General features: G+C 49.8%; 8 protein-coding genes across 8 annotated transcripts; 3 read left to right on the top strand and 5 right to left on the bottom strand.

Moving 5' to 3' along the window:
* Positions 1 to 257: 257 nt before the first annotated feature.
* Positions 258 to 1085, top strand: PFICI_12438 (uncharacterized protein; the record flags this gene model as incomplete). The annotated part of the gene is made up of 1 exon (XM_007841019.1): positions 258 to 1085. One exon carries the CDS (start codon positions 258 to 260, stop codon positions 1083 to 1085), a length of 828 nt encoding a protein of 275 aa, XP_007839210.1.
* A 135-nt stretch (positions 1086 to 1220) lies between these two features.
* Positions 1221 to 2170, bottom strand: PFICI_12439 (Feruloyl esterase B; the record flags this gene model as incomplete). Its single annotated transcript, XM_007841020.1, has 2 exons — positions 1221 to 1940; positions 2009 to 2170. The coding sequence occupies 2 exons, from the start codon at positions 2168 to 2170 to the stop codon at positions 1221 to 1223; spliced, it is 882 nt and encodes a 293-aa protein (XP_007839211.1).
* Positions 2171 to 4064: 1894 nt separating this feature from the next.
* Positions 4065 to 5709, top strand: PFICI_12440 (uncharacterized protein; the record flags this gene model as incomplete). Its single annotated transcript, XM_007841021.1, has 3 exons — positions 4065 to 4374; positions 4452 to 4698; positions 4758 to 5709. The coding sequence occupies 3 exons, from the start codon at positions 4065 to 4067 to the stop codon at positions 5707 to 5709; spliced, it is 1509 nt and encodes a 502-aa protein (XP_007839212.1).
* Positions 5710 to 6476: 767 nt separating this feature from the next.
* On the bottom strand, positions 6477 to 8045 carry PFICI_12441 (uncharacterized protein; the record flags this gene model as incomplete). The annotated part of the gene is made up of 1 exon (XM_007841022.1): positions 6477 to 8045. The coding sequence occupies one exon, from the start codon at positions 8043 to 8045 to the stop codon at positions 6477 to 6479; it is 1569 nt and encodes a 522-aa protein (XP_007839213.1).
* Positions 8046 to 9386: 1341 nt separating this feature from the next.
* Positions 9387 to 9794, bottom strand: PFICI_12442 (uncharacterized protein; the record flags this gene model as incomplete). Its single annotated transcript, XM_007841023.1, has 2 exons — positions 9387 to 9445; positions 9527 to 9794. The coding sequence occupies 2 exons, from the start codon at positions 9792 to 9794 to the stop codon at positions 9387 to 9389; spliced, it is 327 nt and encodes a 108-aa protein (XP_007839214.1).
* Positions 9795 to 12103: 2309 nt separating this feature from the next.
* PFICI_12443 (uncharacterized protein) lies at positions 12104 to 13818 on the top strand (the record flags this gene model as incomplete). The annotated part of the gene is made up of 5 exons (XM_007841024.1): positions 12104 to 13099; positions 13160 to 13287; positions 13340 to 13437; positions 13502 to 13588; positions 13649 to 13818. 5 exons carry the CDS (start codon positions 12104 to 12106, stop codon positions 13816 to 13818), a joined length of 1479 nt encoding a protein of 492 aa, XP_007839215.1.
* Positions 13819 to 14001: 183 nt separating this feature from the next.
* Positions 14002 to 15151, bottom strand: PFICI_12444 (uncharacterized protein; the record flags this gene model as incomplete). Its single annotated transcript, XM_007841025.1, has 3 exons — positions 14002 to 14155; positions 14267 to 14977; positions 15027 to 15151. 3 exons carry the CDS (start codon positions 15149 to 15151, stop codon positions 14002 to 14004), a joined length of 990 nt encoding a protein of 329 aa, XP_007839216.1.
* Positions 15152 to 15840: 689 nt separating this feature from the next.
* Positions 15841 to 17169, bottom strand: PFICI_12445 (2,2-dialkylglycine decarboxylase; the record flags this gene model as incomplete). The annotated part of the gene is made up of 1 exon (XM_007841026.1): positions 15841 to 17169. The coding sequence occupies one exon, from the start codon at positions 17167 to 17169 to the stop codon at positions 15841 to 15843; it is 1329 nt and encodes a 442-aa protein (XP_007839217.1).
* Positions 17170 to 18639: the final 1470 nt, after the last annotated feature.

The following is an 18639-nucleotide window of genomic DNA, read 5'->3' on the forward strand; positions in this document are numbered from 1 at the left end:
AAAGGCATCAAGAGTAGTCCCTGACCTCCCGTTCTTTTGTTCTAACAATGGGCATTAATCGACTAACAAAGAAGTCATTGTGACTACATGTCATGAAACTCGATGGCTACAATGCCTCAGGCCGCATACAATGACATTCACGGCAGAGGTATATAAGCTGAACACGTGTCACTTGATGCAGGGAGAATCAACAACCAAAGAATACGTTCTCTTCCACTCACACCGCTCAATACACTTTGTTCAACCGCAGTCTTCGAATGTCCCCTTCATTCTTGCACCGTCTCAAGAGCAAGGTCAGAAGTCTGCAAGACCGCAGGCGGAAAGTGTATTGTCCAACTCTCCCAGAATCTCAGGATCCCCGTGCACAAACGCGGTCTGAGATTGCTGCCGAGATTTTGCTCCGGGAGAAGCAGTTGGGAGCGGATTTGTCCTTGGTGGAAGGGGAGGAGAAGGGAGAAGTGAAACAATTGGTTGTCGATGATGCCGCATCGATTAACACTGAGCTGTTCCCGGACTTTGACTCTAGCATCGACCCGGAAGCCCATGTTGAAGACATCTTTGCAAATGTGAGCGCACAGTTCTGGAAGGGCCGGCAGAGGTCGTGGAGCTGGGCGTCCAATGCCACTTGCGTCGAGGTGAGTGACCAGCGACGGCGCGAGCAGGAGGGCTGGCCTCTTTCCCTCAAGCCTGTGGCGAATCCTGTGACGGGTGAGGTCATCTATGCCCCCGTGCCCTTTTTCCTGTGTCCTGGCTACTATGAAGAAGACCCACCGCTCTGTGAGTTTTCCATCGAGGTTGCCTTTGAGCAAGGTGAGTATAGTGACGACAGCAATGTGATGGATGAGGCTCTCCATCATGCTTTTACCTCGATGAGTGAAGACCATGAGTGGGACCACGTTGACAAGAACCTCAAATGGCGCTTTATCGATGTGGTTGCATCCAAAAAGCACCACCACACCGTCTCGACGCACCAGAAAGGTAGGAGCACATGTTCACGGCCAGGTTGCGATCTGGGAAAATCCAAAAGACAAGAGCTGAAGCGATTTTTGGATCATTTTTGGAAGAGCTTTTCAACAGCTCTGTAGCTTGAGACTCAGACTTTAGCACCAATAATAGAATCAGATGACTCCCTAACTTTTGAATTCCAATGAAAGACTGCGCTCTGATATGTTGGGTTGTCAATGACTTTGTTACGTCTCCTCTCTGAAGACTTGAGTATTTCAGGTCAACAATCCAAAGAACTGCAACATATTTTGCTCATTAACCGGAGCCGTGTGTCCCACGCCTTGACCAAAGTAGCCAACCACCTGACTTCCGTCCCCGTACAGGATTTGGGTATACGCCGAGCTTGGCACACCACTATTGTTCTTTGCATTCTGCAGCCCCCAGACGGCACCCCACTGCTTGAGAGCCTCGTAGCCGGCCTGTGGGTACACCAGATTGTCGGCCAAGCCGTGCCAGATTTGCATGCGCGGGTACTTTCCAGTGTAGCCCGGGTACGAATTGTGCACAAAAGCGGCCCAGTCGGCCGCCGTGTGCGTGAGGCCACGAGCACACGTCTGGTTCGAGCCAAAAGGGGTACTCGTGGCGCTGCCAAAGAAGCACGCGTGAGCGACGCCACTATAGGCCGAGCCCGCGGCAAACACGTCTGGATACGATCCCGCCATGACATTGGTCATCATGGCGCCCGAGGACGAGCCCATGACAAAGACCCGGCTCTTGTCCCCCGAGTACTTGTCCAGCGTGTAGTTGACCATGCTGATGATGCCGGCGGCGTCACCGCCGCCATTGTGAGTAAGTGAGGCCGCATTGTTCACGTCCCAACAGTTGGAGTTGTGCGGTGTGCCCGGGTAGATCAGGATGAAGCCTCCAGAGTCAGCGTATGATGGGAGCTTGGTGCCAGAGTACCATGTTGGCGCTGATCCTCCACAGGGATGCAGCTAAATTGGATGATGTAATGTTAGCATATCTCTTCATCACTAATGTCTTTTGTGAATGCAGAACATACAGCTACAATGATAGCCGGATTGGTAGCAACTTTATCAGGGACATAGATGTAAAAGTTGATACTAGTAGGGTTGCTGCCAAAACTCGTCACCTGCTGCAGAGAAGCAGCTGATGTCAAAGTAGCAGCTGCAAGGAGACCGAGACCTAGGCTGGGAATCTTCATTGTGATGTATGGGCTTTTGATACTGTGAGAAATAAAAGATGATGGCGATCTCTGAAGCCTCTTTATATATCTGAAGACTGACTACTTCAGCGGTTGACGATGTGCTTTCCAGATATCGATCCCTCGTCTAATCGATGTTCACTCGTCTCTTCTTCTCCAATATACAAGAATCGCAAACCATACATGTCAGTTCCGGATGCTGAGTGTCCAACTTAGGCAACGGAGCTCTAAGCCGCCGGAGTTTAGCACAGGTCCAAGTACTCGGCAACATAACACGGCAGGCAAAAAGTCACGACAACGCCTTGTCACGAAAGAAGACAAAGGGTTTAACCGAGGTTGTCAACTTCAGCTGAGAAAAGAAATCCTCGCATCAATTAATCCCACCAGGTACGATGATGAAGGAAATTACAAAAGCCAAGAAAAAATAATTCGGAGGGTAGCAGTCCTCCGCATTCTCCAACGAAATGCTACTAAGTCAACGCAACCGCTCCCGGTAAAAAGCCAATTGACGTCGCCCAATCAGCCAAGACCACCACTAAATGCAACCCGTCCTCATTAATATACCAGTGCCGACTTTCAATGCCGGATATGGCCTATTCATAGCCTCATCGATTGGGAGTAAGTTGTCTTTGCGGTCCAGCCCTTCCAAAGCAGTGTACGACATCAATTCGACGTGTCGGATACGATTTACACGAGGCTTTGCTCTTTTCCCTATCACTTGCACCGTATCCCTAGATCACAAGCTGTTTGAATTTGTGCTTTACCGCGCGTCGTGCTGTAATGTATCTCTCGATTTCTAACCCAGCGCCACAAACAAGAACTGCAAGCACTCTGGGCACCGAAACCACCTAGTCTGATCAACTCACATCTTCCCGCGACACATAAGACGTCAAGAGTGAATCCATACTCAAGAGGAAGTCGATCTATTTTTCTGATTATCTTGAGCTCTTGTAGGGCCTCTTTCCTGGTCATTTCGCATCCCTCCTTGACGCCCCGCGGAAGGGGAAGCCATCGTCATGCGAGTGAATGTCGAACTTCGATCGCTTGTACTATTCGTATCGGCCGATACCAAGATGATTTGACCACTTCGTTCTTTTGTTTCTCCTTGCTATTTCTCTAGAATTAAAGATGCACCGGAAAAGATGTTTTAAGCAGTCGAAGAACCTGGGTCGAGATCGATCACGTCCCAATAATGTCCTCAATATCCATTCAAATCAGCTCACTCGTGAATTTGGCGTATGAATACGAAAATCTCAGGCTTGTATCTAGCTAGCGGATTGACTTGAGCGCCCCTGAGCCTTCATTGCCACCAGGTATGTTTGCCATAAAGGCGGCCGTATTAAGTTGAATTGCAAGCTGAAATTTATGCTGGAATATGATAGTAATATCAAATTACTTACGAAGGAATTCAAATGGATGTAATTGTCAGTGAAGGGTGTATCCTTTAGCTAGCTAGGTGCGCACCAAAGGTACTAACCTACTGCAGCTCGAGCACTTCTACAGTGTTTGCTCAGGTAGCACCGACTGCAGTAGTCCAACTAGAAGTGTTTCATTCAAAATTCGTGAATTCATAGAAAATTGGAACTCTCTTCATACAATATGCAGTTTTTGTGATTATTCGCAGACAAAAGCAAACATGTCCAACTTTCGACACTTCAGAGGGATTTCAAATGCTAGAACGAGTCCCGCAGGCAAGCTTGTTAGGCGGGTTTCTCTGCGACAGCGCCTGAACACGCCCTAATATCGAAATGTCACGGGGCCATCCGCCAGTCCCACAGTTGATTGGCCCACTGGCGTGCATCAAAGCCAGCTGATAACGTCGTATCTCTCTTGTCCTTCTAACGCATGTTCCTCACCATCAACTGTCCATGCTCGCCATCCTTTGTCAAACAATATGGATATAGAAGGGCGGAACGGTGTTGAAGAGGACGAAATCGACGAGATGCCGCGTTCAAGGCCCAAGCGTGCGACGATCGGCGCCCTCCTCGCGTTATTGTTGCTCGTCAATCTCTCGACCAGTCTCTATCAGTTGCCGTTGAATCGCGTCATTGAGCGACGCCTATGTCGCGAATACTACAATGAGAACGAGCCGTCCGGTATTTTGCCTGGGGGCGAGATCCCCGAGGACCTCTGCAAGATCAATCAGGTGCAACAGGGACTTGCGTGGATACAGGGCGCCATGGATACTGCCTGGATTGTTGGTGGTGCGTCCCGTCCTGCCTGTCCTGCGTACCATTACTTCACTGCCAGCAGCACCCTCTTTACTGACCCGCACCCGCAGACTTTGTCATGACCATCCCATTGGGCTTCGTCGCCGAGAAATATGGCCAACGGACCGTGTTATGGATGAATTTGATTCCTCGCGTCTTCATGCTGGGCTGGGCGGTGATTGTGGGACATTTTGAGCACGCTCTGCCGCCACGTGCCATCATTGCCGGTCCCTTCCTGTCGGCTCTGGGCGGTGATTGTGTCTTTAATTCAATGACATATGCCCTAGCTGCCAGCATCACAGACGATTATGTTCTTCGGTACGCGCTCCAATTTGCAAACAAACTTTTGACTCGTGAGCTAAACAATTATCTGTCAGTGCCACCTATTTTGGCTGGATGAGCTCCATATCGTATGTCGTCGCTCTGTTGGGCCCAGCTCTGGCATCGGCTTCAATGTCGATTCTGCTTTGGTTGCCTTTCTTCGTGGGCATCACATTACTGTTACTGGCTGTACCCACCATATCACTGCTTCCAGATCATCCCGAAGGAGAATTCACTGGCCTTTCCCATCAGGCTCAAGATGAGCAATCTAGACCACTGATCTCTTCCCCACTGCTGAAAGCTCAGGATGCAGATACTTCAGCATTCACTGCCATTAGCAAACGTTGCGAAACACTCAGAGCCATGCTGGCCAGTCATACCAGGAACTTACTATTATTGTTCATCTCATTCTTCCTTACCTCATTGGCAAGCTCTGATACCAAGCTTTTACCCCAATACATCTCGAAGCGCTACCATTGGACATTTGCCTCAGCGGGCTATCTCCTGTCGGGGAAGGCCGTCATGAACTTTGTCCTTCTGACTATCGTTGTTCCGTCACTTCTGCGAAATAGACATTCATTGAGCACTGGGCAATCATCTTCGGGACGAACCGATCGAGCCAATATTCGATACGCTCTGATTTGTCTTGCTGTCTCCATCATAGGTGCATTTTCAATAGGCCTCGCAGCCGAGATCTGGATTCTAGTCCCGGCATTGCTCGTCTATGCTCTGGGTTCTGCGCTGCCGGTGTTTACATTGTCGCTGCTGAAATCGCCAGCCATACAACCGGAACGCGGCATTCAACTACAGGATAAAGACACTGAAACTCACATGTTTGCTCTCGTCATGATGGTCAAGACTTTGGGGTCGCTTGTAGGGGCTCCACTAATGGCAATCCTTTGGGTCAGAGGCATCTCGCTCGGAGGTGCCGCATTGGGCGTTCCCTATTTCACAAGCTCAGCATGTTATGTGCTGGCTGCTCTGGTCATTTCAAGGATCCGGACATGAGATAAATTTATTTCTCTTCATTTAATCTAGTGATGACTGTCATGAGATCCGAATCGACCGAATAGTACTGCTCCCAAGAATATGCCACCAAGCACCGATAAAAAGTATCCGACGTTCATAGTCATGACGGCGAGCATACTATTGATTGTCAGCACATCTATTCAGCCACATTCTATGTATCCATATAACGTACAAAAGCCAGGACAAACGGGAATAACAACCTACAGCAGATATCCGATCCCAGCTAGAAACACATCCATCAGTCCTCGAGCTATCTCGGTGCCCAATGCAAAAGGGCGCTTGTGTTGTTCTGCATCCAATTGCCGTGAGAGTGGTGTTTTCTTGCCTTCGATATCAGCAGCCATAGCGACCGAGCCGGTGTTGTCGCTAGCTCTTGTCGATCGGAAAACAGCATGCTTAGCCGCCTGAAGCATTCTATGGACAAGTGCAAGAAAAATGAGAAATACACATGTCCCAGCGTATGATGCCTGACCAGCTGGTGTCCACGCCGCTGAAAACAACGGCGTTGTGATTGATTGATGAAATATCATGTCCATCCTAGCGGATGCTGTCATGGCAGGGCATGAGGGGGGTCAGAAGGATGTTCAGATGTGATCATTCAATTTGACATGGTAATTTGACGTAATAATTGCCGTCTCGTCATTGTTAGCAAAGCTGTCTTTGTCTTGGGCAACTGTCAGCTTGGTGGGATCGGGAACAATTTCCCCCCATGCCGTAACAAAGAAGCATCACTAATCAAAACATTCCTAGTCCAAAGGCTCCAACGCCCCCTTGCCGCTGATGCTGAACTCTGGAATCTCCCTCACCAGACTCCTGCCCGAAGTCATCTGGTTTCCCTCGACCCAGTTTCCATGGATCTGCGCCTTGACATGCATAGGCAGCTGCGCAAATGCCACGGGCTTCTCAAACTCTTTCGTGTCCAAAAGCACCAGATCATTCCTGTTCGCAGCACGTCGTTCCACCATGGCCATGACCCAGCCGTCGCCCTCTGGAGCATTAGGGCCGCGCGGGATGAAGATCGGCTCCTGGACGAGCGAGTCGTCGCCTGCGTAGTAGTACCGAGTCTTGTTCGTCTCGTGGTCGTGCATAGCGAGTCCATTTAGGCCGTGAAAGATGTTCTTTTTGCCGTCCGAGGTCTCGGGCATAAAGACATTGAGGAAGAGGTATCTGTACTTGCCAGTCATGAAACGCTCATCTATTCGCGGGAACTCGGAGGGGACATCTAGAATAACGGTCGGGTCCGGAACTGTGCTGCCTGTCGGCTGGTTCAGGTCAAGCTCCCAGCGTACGAAGTCGGCCTTGGCGTCTGGTGCGGGCATCCGTCCATCGTCTGGAGGGAAGAAGGGAAAGGCATTGTCGTGCACGCGCGAAGACTCTAGATAGACTTTGCCGTCCTCGCCTTCCCAGGCACCGGCCGTATGGATCGGCATGCAGTTCTTCCACGAGTATACCCTTGATTCTCCCTGTTTCCAGCCGGAAGGCAGCGGCGTGCTCTTGCGCCTGGGGACCACAATAAATGTGGCTGGCAGTTTGTAGTCCCAGGCCCAATGTTGCTTTCCAGCCTTTAGGCGCGCCATATTGGCCTCGAATGGCCACAGCACGAGGACTAGCCAATTGGGGGTGATGACACAGTCGTGGATGAACGCACACCACGGCGACTGTATCCACTGCTCGTCGTGCTTCTTCCCGTCCTTGTCGAGAGCGTAGATGACAATATCTTTTGTCGCCAGACCTTTGGCCTCATAGCCAAAGACGACGAGCTCATCGGAAAAGGGATCAACCTTTGGGTGCGCCGTAAAGGTCTTGGCCTTGATCTGATCCCCGAAGGGATCGTAAGATAGCGTCTCCAGCGTGTCCGGATCGATCTCGTATGGTAAACCGACTTCCTTTAAGGCGAGCAGGCGATTGGCCCAGTACACCAGATTTGTATTTGCAGTCGAGTCGACAGCGGCTCTCACGCACGGGTGGTGTGTGAAAGGGTTGCGATACAAGCCGAAGAGGGCCTTGTTGGCGCGTCGTTCAAGTTTATACCGCTCAGTCTCAATGTACTTGAGTCGCATGTCAACACGTCCATTGTGGATGCGAAAGGCCGACACATTTCCGTCGCCATCAATGGGAACATTATTAGGGTCCGGGGGAACAAACGGGTCGCACATTACGCGATAAAAGGTGCCATTAATCTCCGGCGGAATCTCTCCAAGTACGACAAGGTCGGCCAGTTCTCCTTCGATACGGCATGGTGAGCCTGAGCCTGCCAGATCATAGGCAGCAAGCCATTTGGTCGCTAGACCCTCGTAGACAGCAGCGATCTCCATGGTAAAAGTCCTTGGCCACTACTTGATAAATTTTGGAGCTTCCGGTATGAATGAGACTCGGGGCTCCAAGTTGTGATGGAGAGGAGCTACGGCTAGGCATTCAAACAAAAATTCATCAAGCTCTTATAGAACTAGACCGATGATATGGACTCTCACTCAATGCCGTGCTTTTGGAACATGTAGCCCGGACGATCACCCCGCGGGTCAGCTATTGCCGCGGTAGAGGTCCATCAACAGACCGGTTCCGTGTCAAGTCTTGTGACATTGGACTATCCAATTACCCACACAAGCAGAGCCAGGCATAACTCGTCAGTTTGCTTTCGAGTCGTTCGCGGCAGTTCATGGCGTGCCGGGAAGAGATCCCCTTGCATCTACAAGGAATGGATACCAGGGACCAAAGGGATTCGGATTGGCCTACCATCCTCTTTTTTCCCAGCCCCGGAGTGTTTAGTACAAACCTTACACAGCAGCACCATAGGCATTAGGCGGGGCGATCGACAGCCGCTATCGACTAATGCTGGTTCTTTGGGGTGCTATCCGACCGAACCGGCCGAGTAGGTCGGATGATGCCTGTCGAGACTATAGTCAGGGTCCCCACGTGCAGCAAATCATCATTCAAGTAAAATAATCCAGGTCAAGGGAACGGGGCAGGGGTTTATCTGGGCCGAACGAATGTTAGATGGCACGCATCTCCGTAGGCTGGAAATTCGACGGGTGTCGGTGTGAACTTCGGGAGCCACGATTCAACTCCAACGCGTCACTTCTGTACCTTTGGATTCTCTAAGCGGCAGACTCATAATTCGGTACAAAATGCAGAATACCAAGCACCAGGTAGTCAAGGCACGTTTTTCCACCCGAGAGTTGACCGAAATCGGGCTTTTATCGGTGTACGGTCTCAGCGCTGTCCCGGAAACAAATTGCAGCCAGGTCGGTAAACGCAACATTCCCTTTGCCCGAGCTGCAGACCCCTCCTCAGTCCTTGACACGCAGTCTCGGACCCATGGTCAGGTCAACCCGACAGCTGCTTCTGCTTGTTTTACGACAAAATACGATGTGATTTCACCACTGAAATATGTATAGCCGTGTCATATATGGTTGAGAATAAAATTCAGGGCACACCCGCCACGGAAAAATATATACAAATTGTCAGATATGGGGGTGTGCTATAGCGTACTGCAGCAACTCCAATAGTGTCAATGAAAGTGCCCGGGGCTCCCGGAGATAAGCCGGCTGCACGCGATACTATATACAGAGGAACGAGTGTAGACATTCAAACTCTCCTGATCAGTATTTTCCGATCATCTCATCAGAAGACGAGTGTTCCCTTTGACGACTCGTGATCTACAGCTTCACAGTAGCGCAGACGGTCTTGAGCGTAGTAGTGACCTGTGTCAATTGGGCTTTTTGTATAACAAGTCAGTCAATTTTCCCGACTAGACCGCAAGATATCCAAAAGAAATCCAAGGAAGGAATAGACTCACCAACAGGGAGCTTGCACGTCTGCAAACAGACAGTCGCACCATTCAGGACGCCCGTGACATTCTTGCACAGACTGCTGAGCTGAAGAAGCGACAGCGAGCCCGTGCCGGCCTTTTGCGCCGAGGCATTGATGCAGGCAACGGCGCATGTCGGGAGCGACGTCAGCTGGGCGAGCTGACCGAGGAGCGAGGTGCTTCCGCTGACGGTCAGAGGCGATGCTGCGGTGCCAGTGGCGGCAGCGGCGGCGAGAACGACGAGGGAGAACTTCATTTTGTTAAAAGTTGGGAAATTTCGGAGAAAAGCTTCTTGGACCAGAATTCTTTGATGAGTGTGAAGGCTTCAAGTGTGATGTGATGATTCTGGCTACTGATACTCTTTTCGACCGATATGATGTGGAAATCTGGGATGTTTATATAGACGAGACCTGGGAGACTAGACACTCTCGGTTTGCCCTGTTCACGTCTCCAGTCCCGACATCGAGCTTCGCACATGAGGGTGTATTCATCCGTTAGTATGCTGGTTTGCAAGTATAGTAAATAGTATAGGGAGTGCTTACTGGCTGCCAATAATGCGCGCTTGATATGGGGAAAAGGTTAATTACCTAGACAATCTATTCCTCTACATGGAACTTTACAACATCATGGTCCATTAGCTCGAGAATAGTTGACAGCAACACTAACATTTCTGTCTCAGAATTACTATCCACGGCGTCGATCTGGAGCTCTCTGGCGTTAGATTAGCCCGGCTTTGTGGGGGGAAAATAGCAAGCCGTAGGTGCGGCTCGAGACCGCAAGAACAATCGTCGATGTGTTCACTACTAGACTCGCATAAAAACAAGACTCGTATACTGTCACACTAACATAATGTCAGGTCCCTAGTGTCGGGATCCAGCTGCTGTCAGTTCCCCCTCATGTCTCATGTGTCAATTGCCTCGCGCAGGACCAGTGACTGACGGGCTCAGGTTGATGTCCTGCTCGGACTTAGCGTAAATGATCATTGAAGCTTGATTACTCTTTTGAATAGTCTATATTACTGATTCCTGTTGATTTCCCGACTTGGGAGCGCCTCAATGTCTCTTGTGCGTTTGGACGAATACGCCACCGTCCGGAATGTCTTATTTCGGCACGTGGCATTTTGGAGCCTCCATTGAGGCAAGTTGCTTTTCAACGTAAGCGGACAACCTCGTATGATCACTGTGTGCAGAAAAGTCGAGACTACAAAATTCCATGGCTAAGAGTCCAAAGGTATCAAACTTGAATAAACTAGTTGAGCTGCGAGCCTCGTTGGCTTTCATTGTAAACTTCCAGTAACATGTGCTTTGCACAATTGAACTACGACATTATGAGTCCAAACATGATTCGCGACTCATGTTATCTGTCAAATCAATCCAGGCCTTGATAGAATCATGTTCGCTTCTGAAGTGGCGCTTTTCTCGTCAGTTCCCAAGAGAACTTTCGGCCGAAACCAGGGAGTTGGTATTGGAACATGACCGTTTCAGTGCCTACTGAACAGTAACAAGGGTCGAGATGTTTGACAAGAGTAAGGCTGAGGCCAGATTCGAACAAATTCTAGATGCGCATCCACTATGATAAGGGCCGTCTTTGCAAGCAATGGCACCGGAAAGGTCTGACATGGTGTAGTGACCAACATATGATGCTCTCATCTTGAAACGTCAAGGCCGTGGTTGGATTCTTCGTGTCTGTATAGTGATCAATGCGCTTTCTCTTTTTGCTTTCTGTTCAAGCAGTCAATTCTTTGAGCCTCTTCTTTTTTGCTTTCCCTCCCCTAATCCTCGTGGCAGGGGATAGCTTCATGAGTAGTATAGCTTCACACCATACCTCGCTCCCAACTCATGATATATCACGACCCACTGATTAGTATAATCGTGATGAATGTAGCAAGGAAAAATATATTATACCGGGCACTCGCCGGTGGTTACCCTCCTAATGCTTTATAAGCTCGACTGAATTAATGAGACCGAATTGGTTTAGACTCTCGGTTTGGATTGGCTTCTCCGCCGGCGACTCTCCATACCTCGGTAGCAGCGGGCAAACAATGCACCATGCGAACCAAACATAAACAGCGGGTATAGAGCAAAGATATAGAGCAAAGCTTGGGATCCTCCCGTCAACAATTGGCCGGTCTTGCGAGCCGAAATCACACAGTTGCGTTCCGGGTCAAGATTCATCCCATCTAGTTCCCCCGGATTTTTAACTTTCTCCGCATTCACGACATCAACCCCTGCACTAATTTAACTTGACCAAGATTACGACCATGAACCCCACGGATCGACCAAATGTTCCCCAGATACCCCAAACTTGAACGCTCTTCTCGCCTTAGCGCCTGCAAAATTCGACCAGGTTCTCCGCAATATCATCACTTTCTTGATAAATATTCATCCTGACTGTCACTGCGCCGAGGAATGATGGATGACCCAAACAATACGTGCCCGCTGGACTTCTGTTGACATAAAGATGTTGAAGTGCGCCAAATCCAAGAAATGGGCCGGCCCTCTGCCAAGCTAGCTCTCCGCCCTTTGCCTTTTAATTAGTATACTACCTGCAATGGGTGCTTTAAACATGATGCAAGGAATTGGGAGCGTCTTGTCCCTCTCGTTGGGCCTTTTGACCACATCTGTCCAGGCTTCACCGTGCCACCATGTTGATACTTTAAAGGTCAATACGACCAGCGGACAGCTGTCAGGCTTCATCAACTCCACAACTCCCAATGTTCGCCAGTTCTTGGGCGTCCCGTATGGGGAGCCGCCACTGGAGACGCTCCGCTTCCAACCGCCGCAGCCCAAGACCTACGCCGGCTCCATCAATGCCACAGCCTACGCTCCCGCCTGTATGCAGCAGATCAGCACGGCGCCGACAGTGTACTCGACCTATATCCAGCAATTCCTCATCAATGGTGGCCAGTCCGAGGATTGCTTGTACCTTAATGTCTACGCTCCGCTCCACCCTGTAGACGCCAAATTGCCCGTGTTCATCTACATTCCGGGAGGTGGATTTACGACCGGAGGCTCCAACTCGTTGTACAAGATCCCAGACCAATGGATCGAGCGCACCCAGGGTCACATTGTCATCACAATGGGCTACCGACTCAATCTCTTTGGCTTCCCCGGCGCCGAGGGTGCGCACCAGAATGTCGGCCTCCTCGACCAGAGACTCGTGGTCGAGTGGGCGCGCGACAATGTCGCCGCCTTTGGAGGCAACCCCGAACAAATGGTGCTCTGGGGCCAGTCGGCGGGTTCCGCGTCCGTCGGCTACTATGGCTATTCGTACCCTGAGGATCTTATTGTCAAGGGTCTCATTTCGGATTCTGGGGCACCTTCGATTCTGAGCAAAACATATGGCAACTTTAGCAGCTTCAGCACTCTGGCTGGACTCGTAGGCTGTGGCGACCTTGACGCCAGCGAGGAGCTTGATTGTATGCAAAAGGTTGATGCTCAGACGCTCGAGACAGTATACTCTAACCACACAAGCACCATTTCCTTCTCCCCTGTCGCAGACAATGTGACCGTGTTCTCCAACACGACTGATCGCCTGGCAAATGGTCTAGTCACCAAGGCTGTAGGTTTCCATACACAAACACACGAGGAAGAAGTCATGGGCTAACCAAATTTATTGCAGCCCTGGATCATGGGCAACAATGCCAACGAAGGAGCGGGATTTGGTACCTTTAACGCTAGCGGCGAGTCTGAGACCCAGTTCAACATTGGATTGTCAGCCATTGTGTGCCCAGTGAGCGCGGAGATCAAGTAAGTCTTGAAAGTTACCACTATCATATACGTACATGCTAATACTGTCAAGGTCCCGAGAGAAGTTTGGTTACAGTACTTACCGTTACTACTACACGGGCAACTTTTCCAACATCTCTCCACTGCCGTGGATTGGTGCTACGCACAGTGGTAAGATTACATACACACTTGGCCTGTTTGTTTGGTATTTCCGTCTTACTGATTTGATATCTAGCTGAGCTGCCTCTGCTGTTTGGAACCCATAACTTGTATAGAGGCAACTCGACCGAGTTCGAATGGGAAACCAGCTACGGAATGCAAGGTTAGTGGTCCTGCTTTTATCCAAATTACCCCGACCCCTCATTTACGATTCTTTTCACAGATTTGTGGCTGTCTTTTGCTTCAACCCCCGAACAAGATCCTACTGATGGACACGGCACTACCTGGCCGAAATACAACTCGAGCATCGACAGCATGGTAGAGTTTGCGGCCAATGACACGTGGGCACAGATAGCTAGTGGCTCCATTGTTGACAGCTTCTGTGCATCATGATTTGTATTTCACTCTAGGCATTTACTTGGCGTGCAGTTCAATAGCCAGATAATAATTGTTTACAACTTGTCCATTGATACTGAATGATTTACGGGTGTAAAGCCAACCCAGAGATATACCAGATGGTTTTCCCGACAACACACTAAATAAAAATCCCTAGCTAGAGCAAGCTCGCTCCGTCCTTTACCAAAATGTAGGTCCGGCGGCCAGCAGAGCGGCGATTTCCTTGGCCAAGAGGTTGTGAATTGGATACGTCGGATGCAGGTTGTTCAGCCAGAGGTACTCATAGACGGCGTAATCACATTCGTCCGAGTCGGCATCCGAATCATCGGTCAAGCTAATCGAGAAGAAATAAATCATGTCAGCACTGTGGGTATCATTGAACTTGAGTCATCTTCATCTCGCACCGCGCCTGCGAGTGACGATTTCTTGTTGTTTTCACACTTACGACGAGTATGCATCACAATAACTAGTCACATCCTTGTAGCTAGCTGTCTCCTCAAACTGGGTAGGGTCGGCAATGACGTCGTTGAAGAGGGCGTGGGCGTCCATGTAAAACACATTCGTCCCAACATAGTCGTGGCCGACAGACTTGGCTAGTTTTAACAATTTGCCATTGTAGTCGTCCACCGCAGCCTCCATCAAGGGATATCGTGTCGCATTTGCCGAGGATGTCGTAGTGTAGGGAGCCTTTTCAAGCGGAGGGACAGTCAAGAAGAGAAAGTTGCGAGCGCCATTATCGTACAGCGCATCCACCTGAGAGGCGAGAGAGTCAATGATTTCCGTGTAGATGGTGAAATCGGCGCCCTCATAGTCGTCGCCCAGATAAGAGCCCTTGACGTCGTTGATCCCGATCCAGGTTCCATAGAGCACATTATCCCCGGCAAAGCTGCTGTTGTCTGCATACGAGGCCAGAAACGTATTTTGCACCTCCCCGACAACGTCTCTGCCAACTGAGCCCTCGACAATGGAGACATTAACGGTCGCGCCACTCAATGCATAGTCATATGTCAGGAATGCGCTCTCATTGTGGTTCAGCGTGAGATATTTAACCCAGTTGTATCCATCTGCGCTCGTGGTACCCGCATTGCCAAAGGGGTTCGAGGCAGATGGTTGCGTGCCGGATGCTGAAAAGCCAATTCGGGAGTAAGAGTCACCACTACAATCAGTGTCAGCATTTAAATATATTATGACGCAAATTGACTTACAAGACAACAAACTTCTCTAGGTTACCGTATCCGGACCAGGATCGTCTAAGGGAGCTGGCAGACGGTCGGGCCTGGGTGCTGGAAATTGCACTCAGCAGCAAAGATGCAAGATAAATACCCAACATTGCGTTTGTATCTCTGGATTCTGCGTAATTAGCTCGTTACTATTGAGAGTAATCCATGCAGAACAAACTTGGTCTCCCACTGAAAGAAGAGTTGTAGCAGGCCGTATATATATCAACTATGACGCTCCTACCACCTCTGTCATATCATCCATTCGCCCGGAAAATCAAGGTCATTTTGAAATGAGATCCTTTGCGCCGACAAGACATATGGAAGGTATCCGAGAATCAAAATATTGGAGATATGCAACAATTATTTCTATATCATGGATCATAGCCGCGCCATTGATTGCACGATTGGTGGAAACTGCCAGGGGTAACCCCAGTCATCCTGCCTATACTGACGCCACCATACTGGTGATCCATACATATATAGTCGCTGCTTCGGACTAAAGAGCTCGGCAAATCGCACAATTTGTTTGGCGTCTCCGCAATTGTAGTTGGCTTTCAATCTTGATCTCGCATTGATCCTACAAGCATATATTCCGTCAAACGATCGTCCGCGAATGAACCATTGAGACTTGATAGTTCATTATTTCAATGTTTTTCAACGCGGACAATCCTGAATTATTGTTATACCTCGTCATAAGAAGAAGGTGGGGACTCTTGTACAAATAAAATTATGATTGTGATGAGAACGCGCCAGAAATTTGCTTTTATTTATTTTTGTTTTCTTCTAATCATGCAATAATTCATGGCACGACCCCGCCCCGGGTAGCTAGAATTTCGTCGAAAGCCCTGTCCAAGATCTTCAAGCCCTCTTCAATCTCCTCCTCCGTGACCGTGACGGGAGGCGCAAGTCGAAAGACACCGCCCATGCCAGGGAGATTGACAACGTTGCACGAGATACCCAGAGCAAGAGCCTTGTCAGAGACCAGCTGGCCAAGGTCGGGCCCGGGTGCTCTTGTCTCGGCATCCGAAATAATCTCAATGGCTTGAAAGAGGCCACGTCCACGAACGTCGCCAATGCACCAGTACTTTTCCTGCAGCCTTAGCAAGCCCCGATGCAGCTGCTCGCCCCGCTCGGCGGCGCGCTGGGCAATATTGTCGCGCTCGACAATCTCGAGCACCTTGTCGCCGACGGCCGCGGTCAAGGGGTCGTTGAGGTGTGTGGTGAGCCAGAGGAACTTGGACTGCGCCAGCCCGCGCGCAATCTCGGCCGTGGTGCTGACGGAGCCCAGCGGGAGACCGCAGCCGAGGGTCTTGGACAGGCACAGAATGTCGGGGACAATGTCGTCGTCCTCAAAGGCAAACATCTTGCCAGTGCGGCCGACGCCCGTCTGCGCCTCGTCCATGATGACGAGCATGTCTCGTTTCTTGCACTCGTCGTACATGCGCTTCAGGTAGCCCTTGGGTGGGACGAGGATGCCGCCGGTGGATAGGATGGGTTCCATGATGAAGGCGGCCAAGGAGCCAACGCTTTGGCGATCAATCATGGACCAGCCAAACTCGAGCTCCGTCTCCCAGTCATAAGAGCCGTCGGACTTTCGAAAGGGCGATCGGTATGCATAAGGTGCCGGGAAGGCAAGCATGCCTGGAGTAGGCGGTCCGCCGTTCTTGCGGCCTGCCGAGTAGGTGGCCGATCCAGAGCCTTGAGTGAGGCCGTGATAGCTGGCAGAAAAGGCAATGATTTCGAATTTGCCCGTAAAGACTTTGGCCATTTTCAGAGCAGCCTCTGTCGTCTCTGAGCCAGTGTTCAAAAAGAACGACTTCTCTAGCGGGGCAGGTAGGAACCGTGCCAACCGCTTCGCAAGACTCACGACTGGCTGGGTAATCATGTTGCTGAGCAGATGATCAAGCTCGGCCACATTCTTTTGCACAACTTGAACGATTTCAGGGTGTGAATGGCCGAGGAGCGAGCTCATTTGGCCAGAGGTAAAGTCGAGAATCTCGCGGTCATTTTGATCGTACAGCCGACATCCAATAGCTTTAGTGATGATGGATGGCGAATAGGGCACTCCAGTAGACATGAGATGCTTATCCGCGTCCGCCCAGAACTCTTGTTCCTGAAGTTTCGCCATTGCGCCTGTGCTTGTGAATAGTAGCAAAGGTGCCGAGGACAAATATCAAGTTCCGATGCGACACTCTATTTTATAGATACTTTTGTTTTTCACCTACCTAGACACTCCCATTCTCCCCCTCTTATTATACGAATCATAAACGTTGCTGCTTCTCGGTAACTGGGCAGCCATCCTAGGGGTCCACGGGAAAGGCCGCGGGAAACTAGGTACAGTACACTGCACATTACTAGCGCCCGCGGAACGCCAAACCTGGGACTGTGGCCACTGTCGATCAGTAAATCTACTTTCAGTCTCGACGTTGCGTTTATTGATTAAAATGATAATATTCTGTGAATTTTTTACATTGCATATTATTGAGACATACGCGCTTGGATGGGTTCACCTAGATCTGTTTCGTATATTCTTGTTCTATCCACTGAACCGGCAAGGAGGGTTGTAATATAGTGGAACAAGGAACTAGTTCATGCATACCAGTAAGGTATTTTTTCACCAGTCTCGGTTCCTACTTTCCCACCTCCCGTGGCATTAGTTTTTACATAGCGTGTGCTATAACTATGCGTACACCTTTTATCAAGAAATTACCGTTTCCGAAAAAAAGAAAGAAAAAAGCAAGGCAGGAGTTTGGAAAACTTATGTAGCTTCGGGTCCGTCTTCATTGAGCGACGTTATTCCGATTCTGGAATCATGCCATTGCTCCGCCGTGTTCTCATATAGATTAAATAATAATAATAAGACAGTCGTCCGGTGATAGAACAACCCATAGCAGTTTGTAATCAACTTACCGTCTCGATAAATAGTGCTGCTCAGCACGCCAGCTAAAGCAGGAAGCCAGAGAAAATTCCGCAAAGTCTTAACCATGCAATACTTGATGCTCACTGCGTGAAGATCTTCTGGGTAATTCCACTCTCGCCGGGCAACGAGCGCCAAGCGCCAAAGCCATAGCAATGATCTCATATCTTCCATTGAGGTACTTGGTTCACTGTGCAGATGCACAAATCGACGTTTCCAAGTTTCTAAAGTAAGTCTAGGGAAGCCCTGATAAGCTGCGAAATCCACAATTTGGATGATGCTAGAAACAGAAGCGATCATATGAAAATATCAAACAGTTTGAACGCGCGGTTATAAGTTAGACCGTCCGGTCGCTGCTAGTAGTCGGTCAACTATGAATTATATGACCCATGCTCATTTATGAAGTGATCCTATTAAGGGGCCATCAATAACCAAGCCTCTATGGCGCATGGTATAGGCGGCAACCTCGCGATAAGGTGAACGTTGTTTCAATTCCTGCATATTCGTACAGCCATTCATGGGGGTGCGATAGTAGAGTTACACAAGGCGCATACCCATCCAATAACATCTGCTGTAAATTCAAGCACCAACGCTGCCTCGACCAACATTATCGACACGTATTTGAGGTATGCCCTGCATATTTTCCTTTCCTTCTCCTCCATCTTGAACCGTGCAAATAAT

Source organism: Pestalotiopsis fici (assembly GCF_000516985.1).
Source record: "Pestalotiopsis fici W106-1 unplaced genomic scaffold PFICI_Scf_10, whole genome shotgun sequence".
NCBI classification, from domain to species: domain Eukaryota; kingdom Fungi; phylum Ascomycota; class Sordariomycetes; order Amphisphaeriales; family Sporocadaceae; genus Pestalotiopsis; species Pestalotiopsis fici.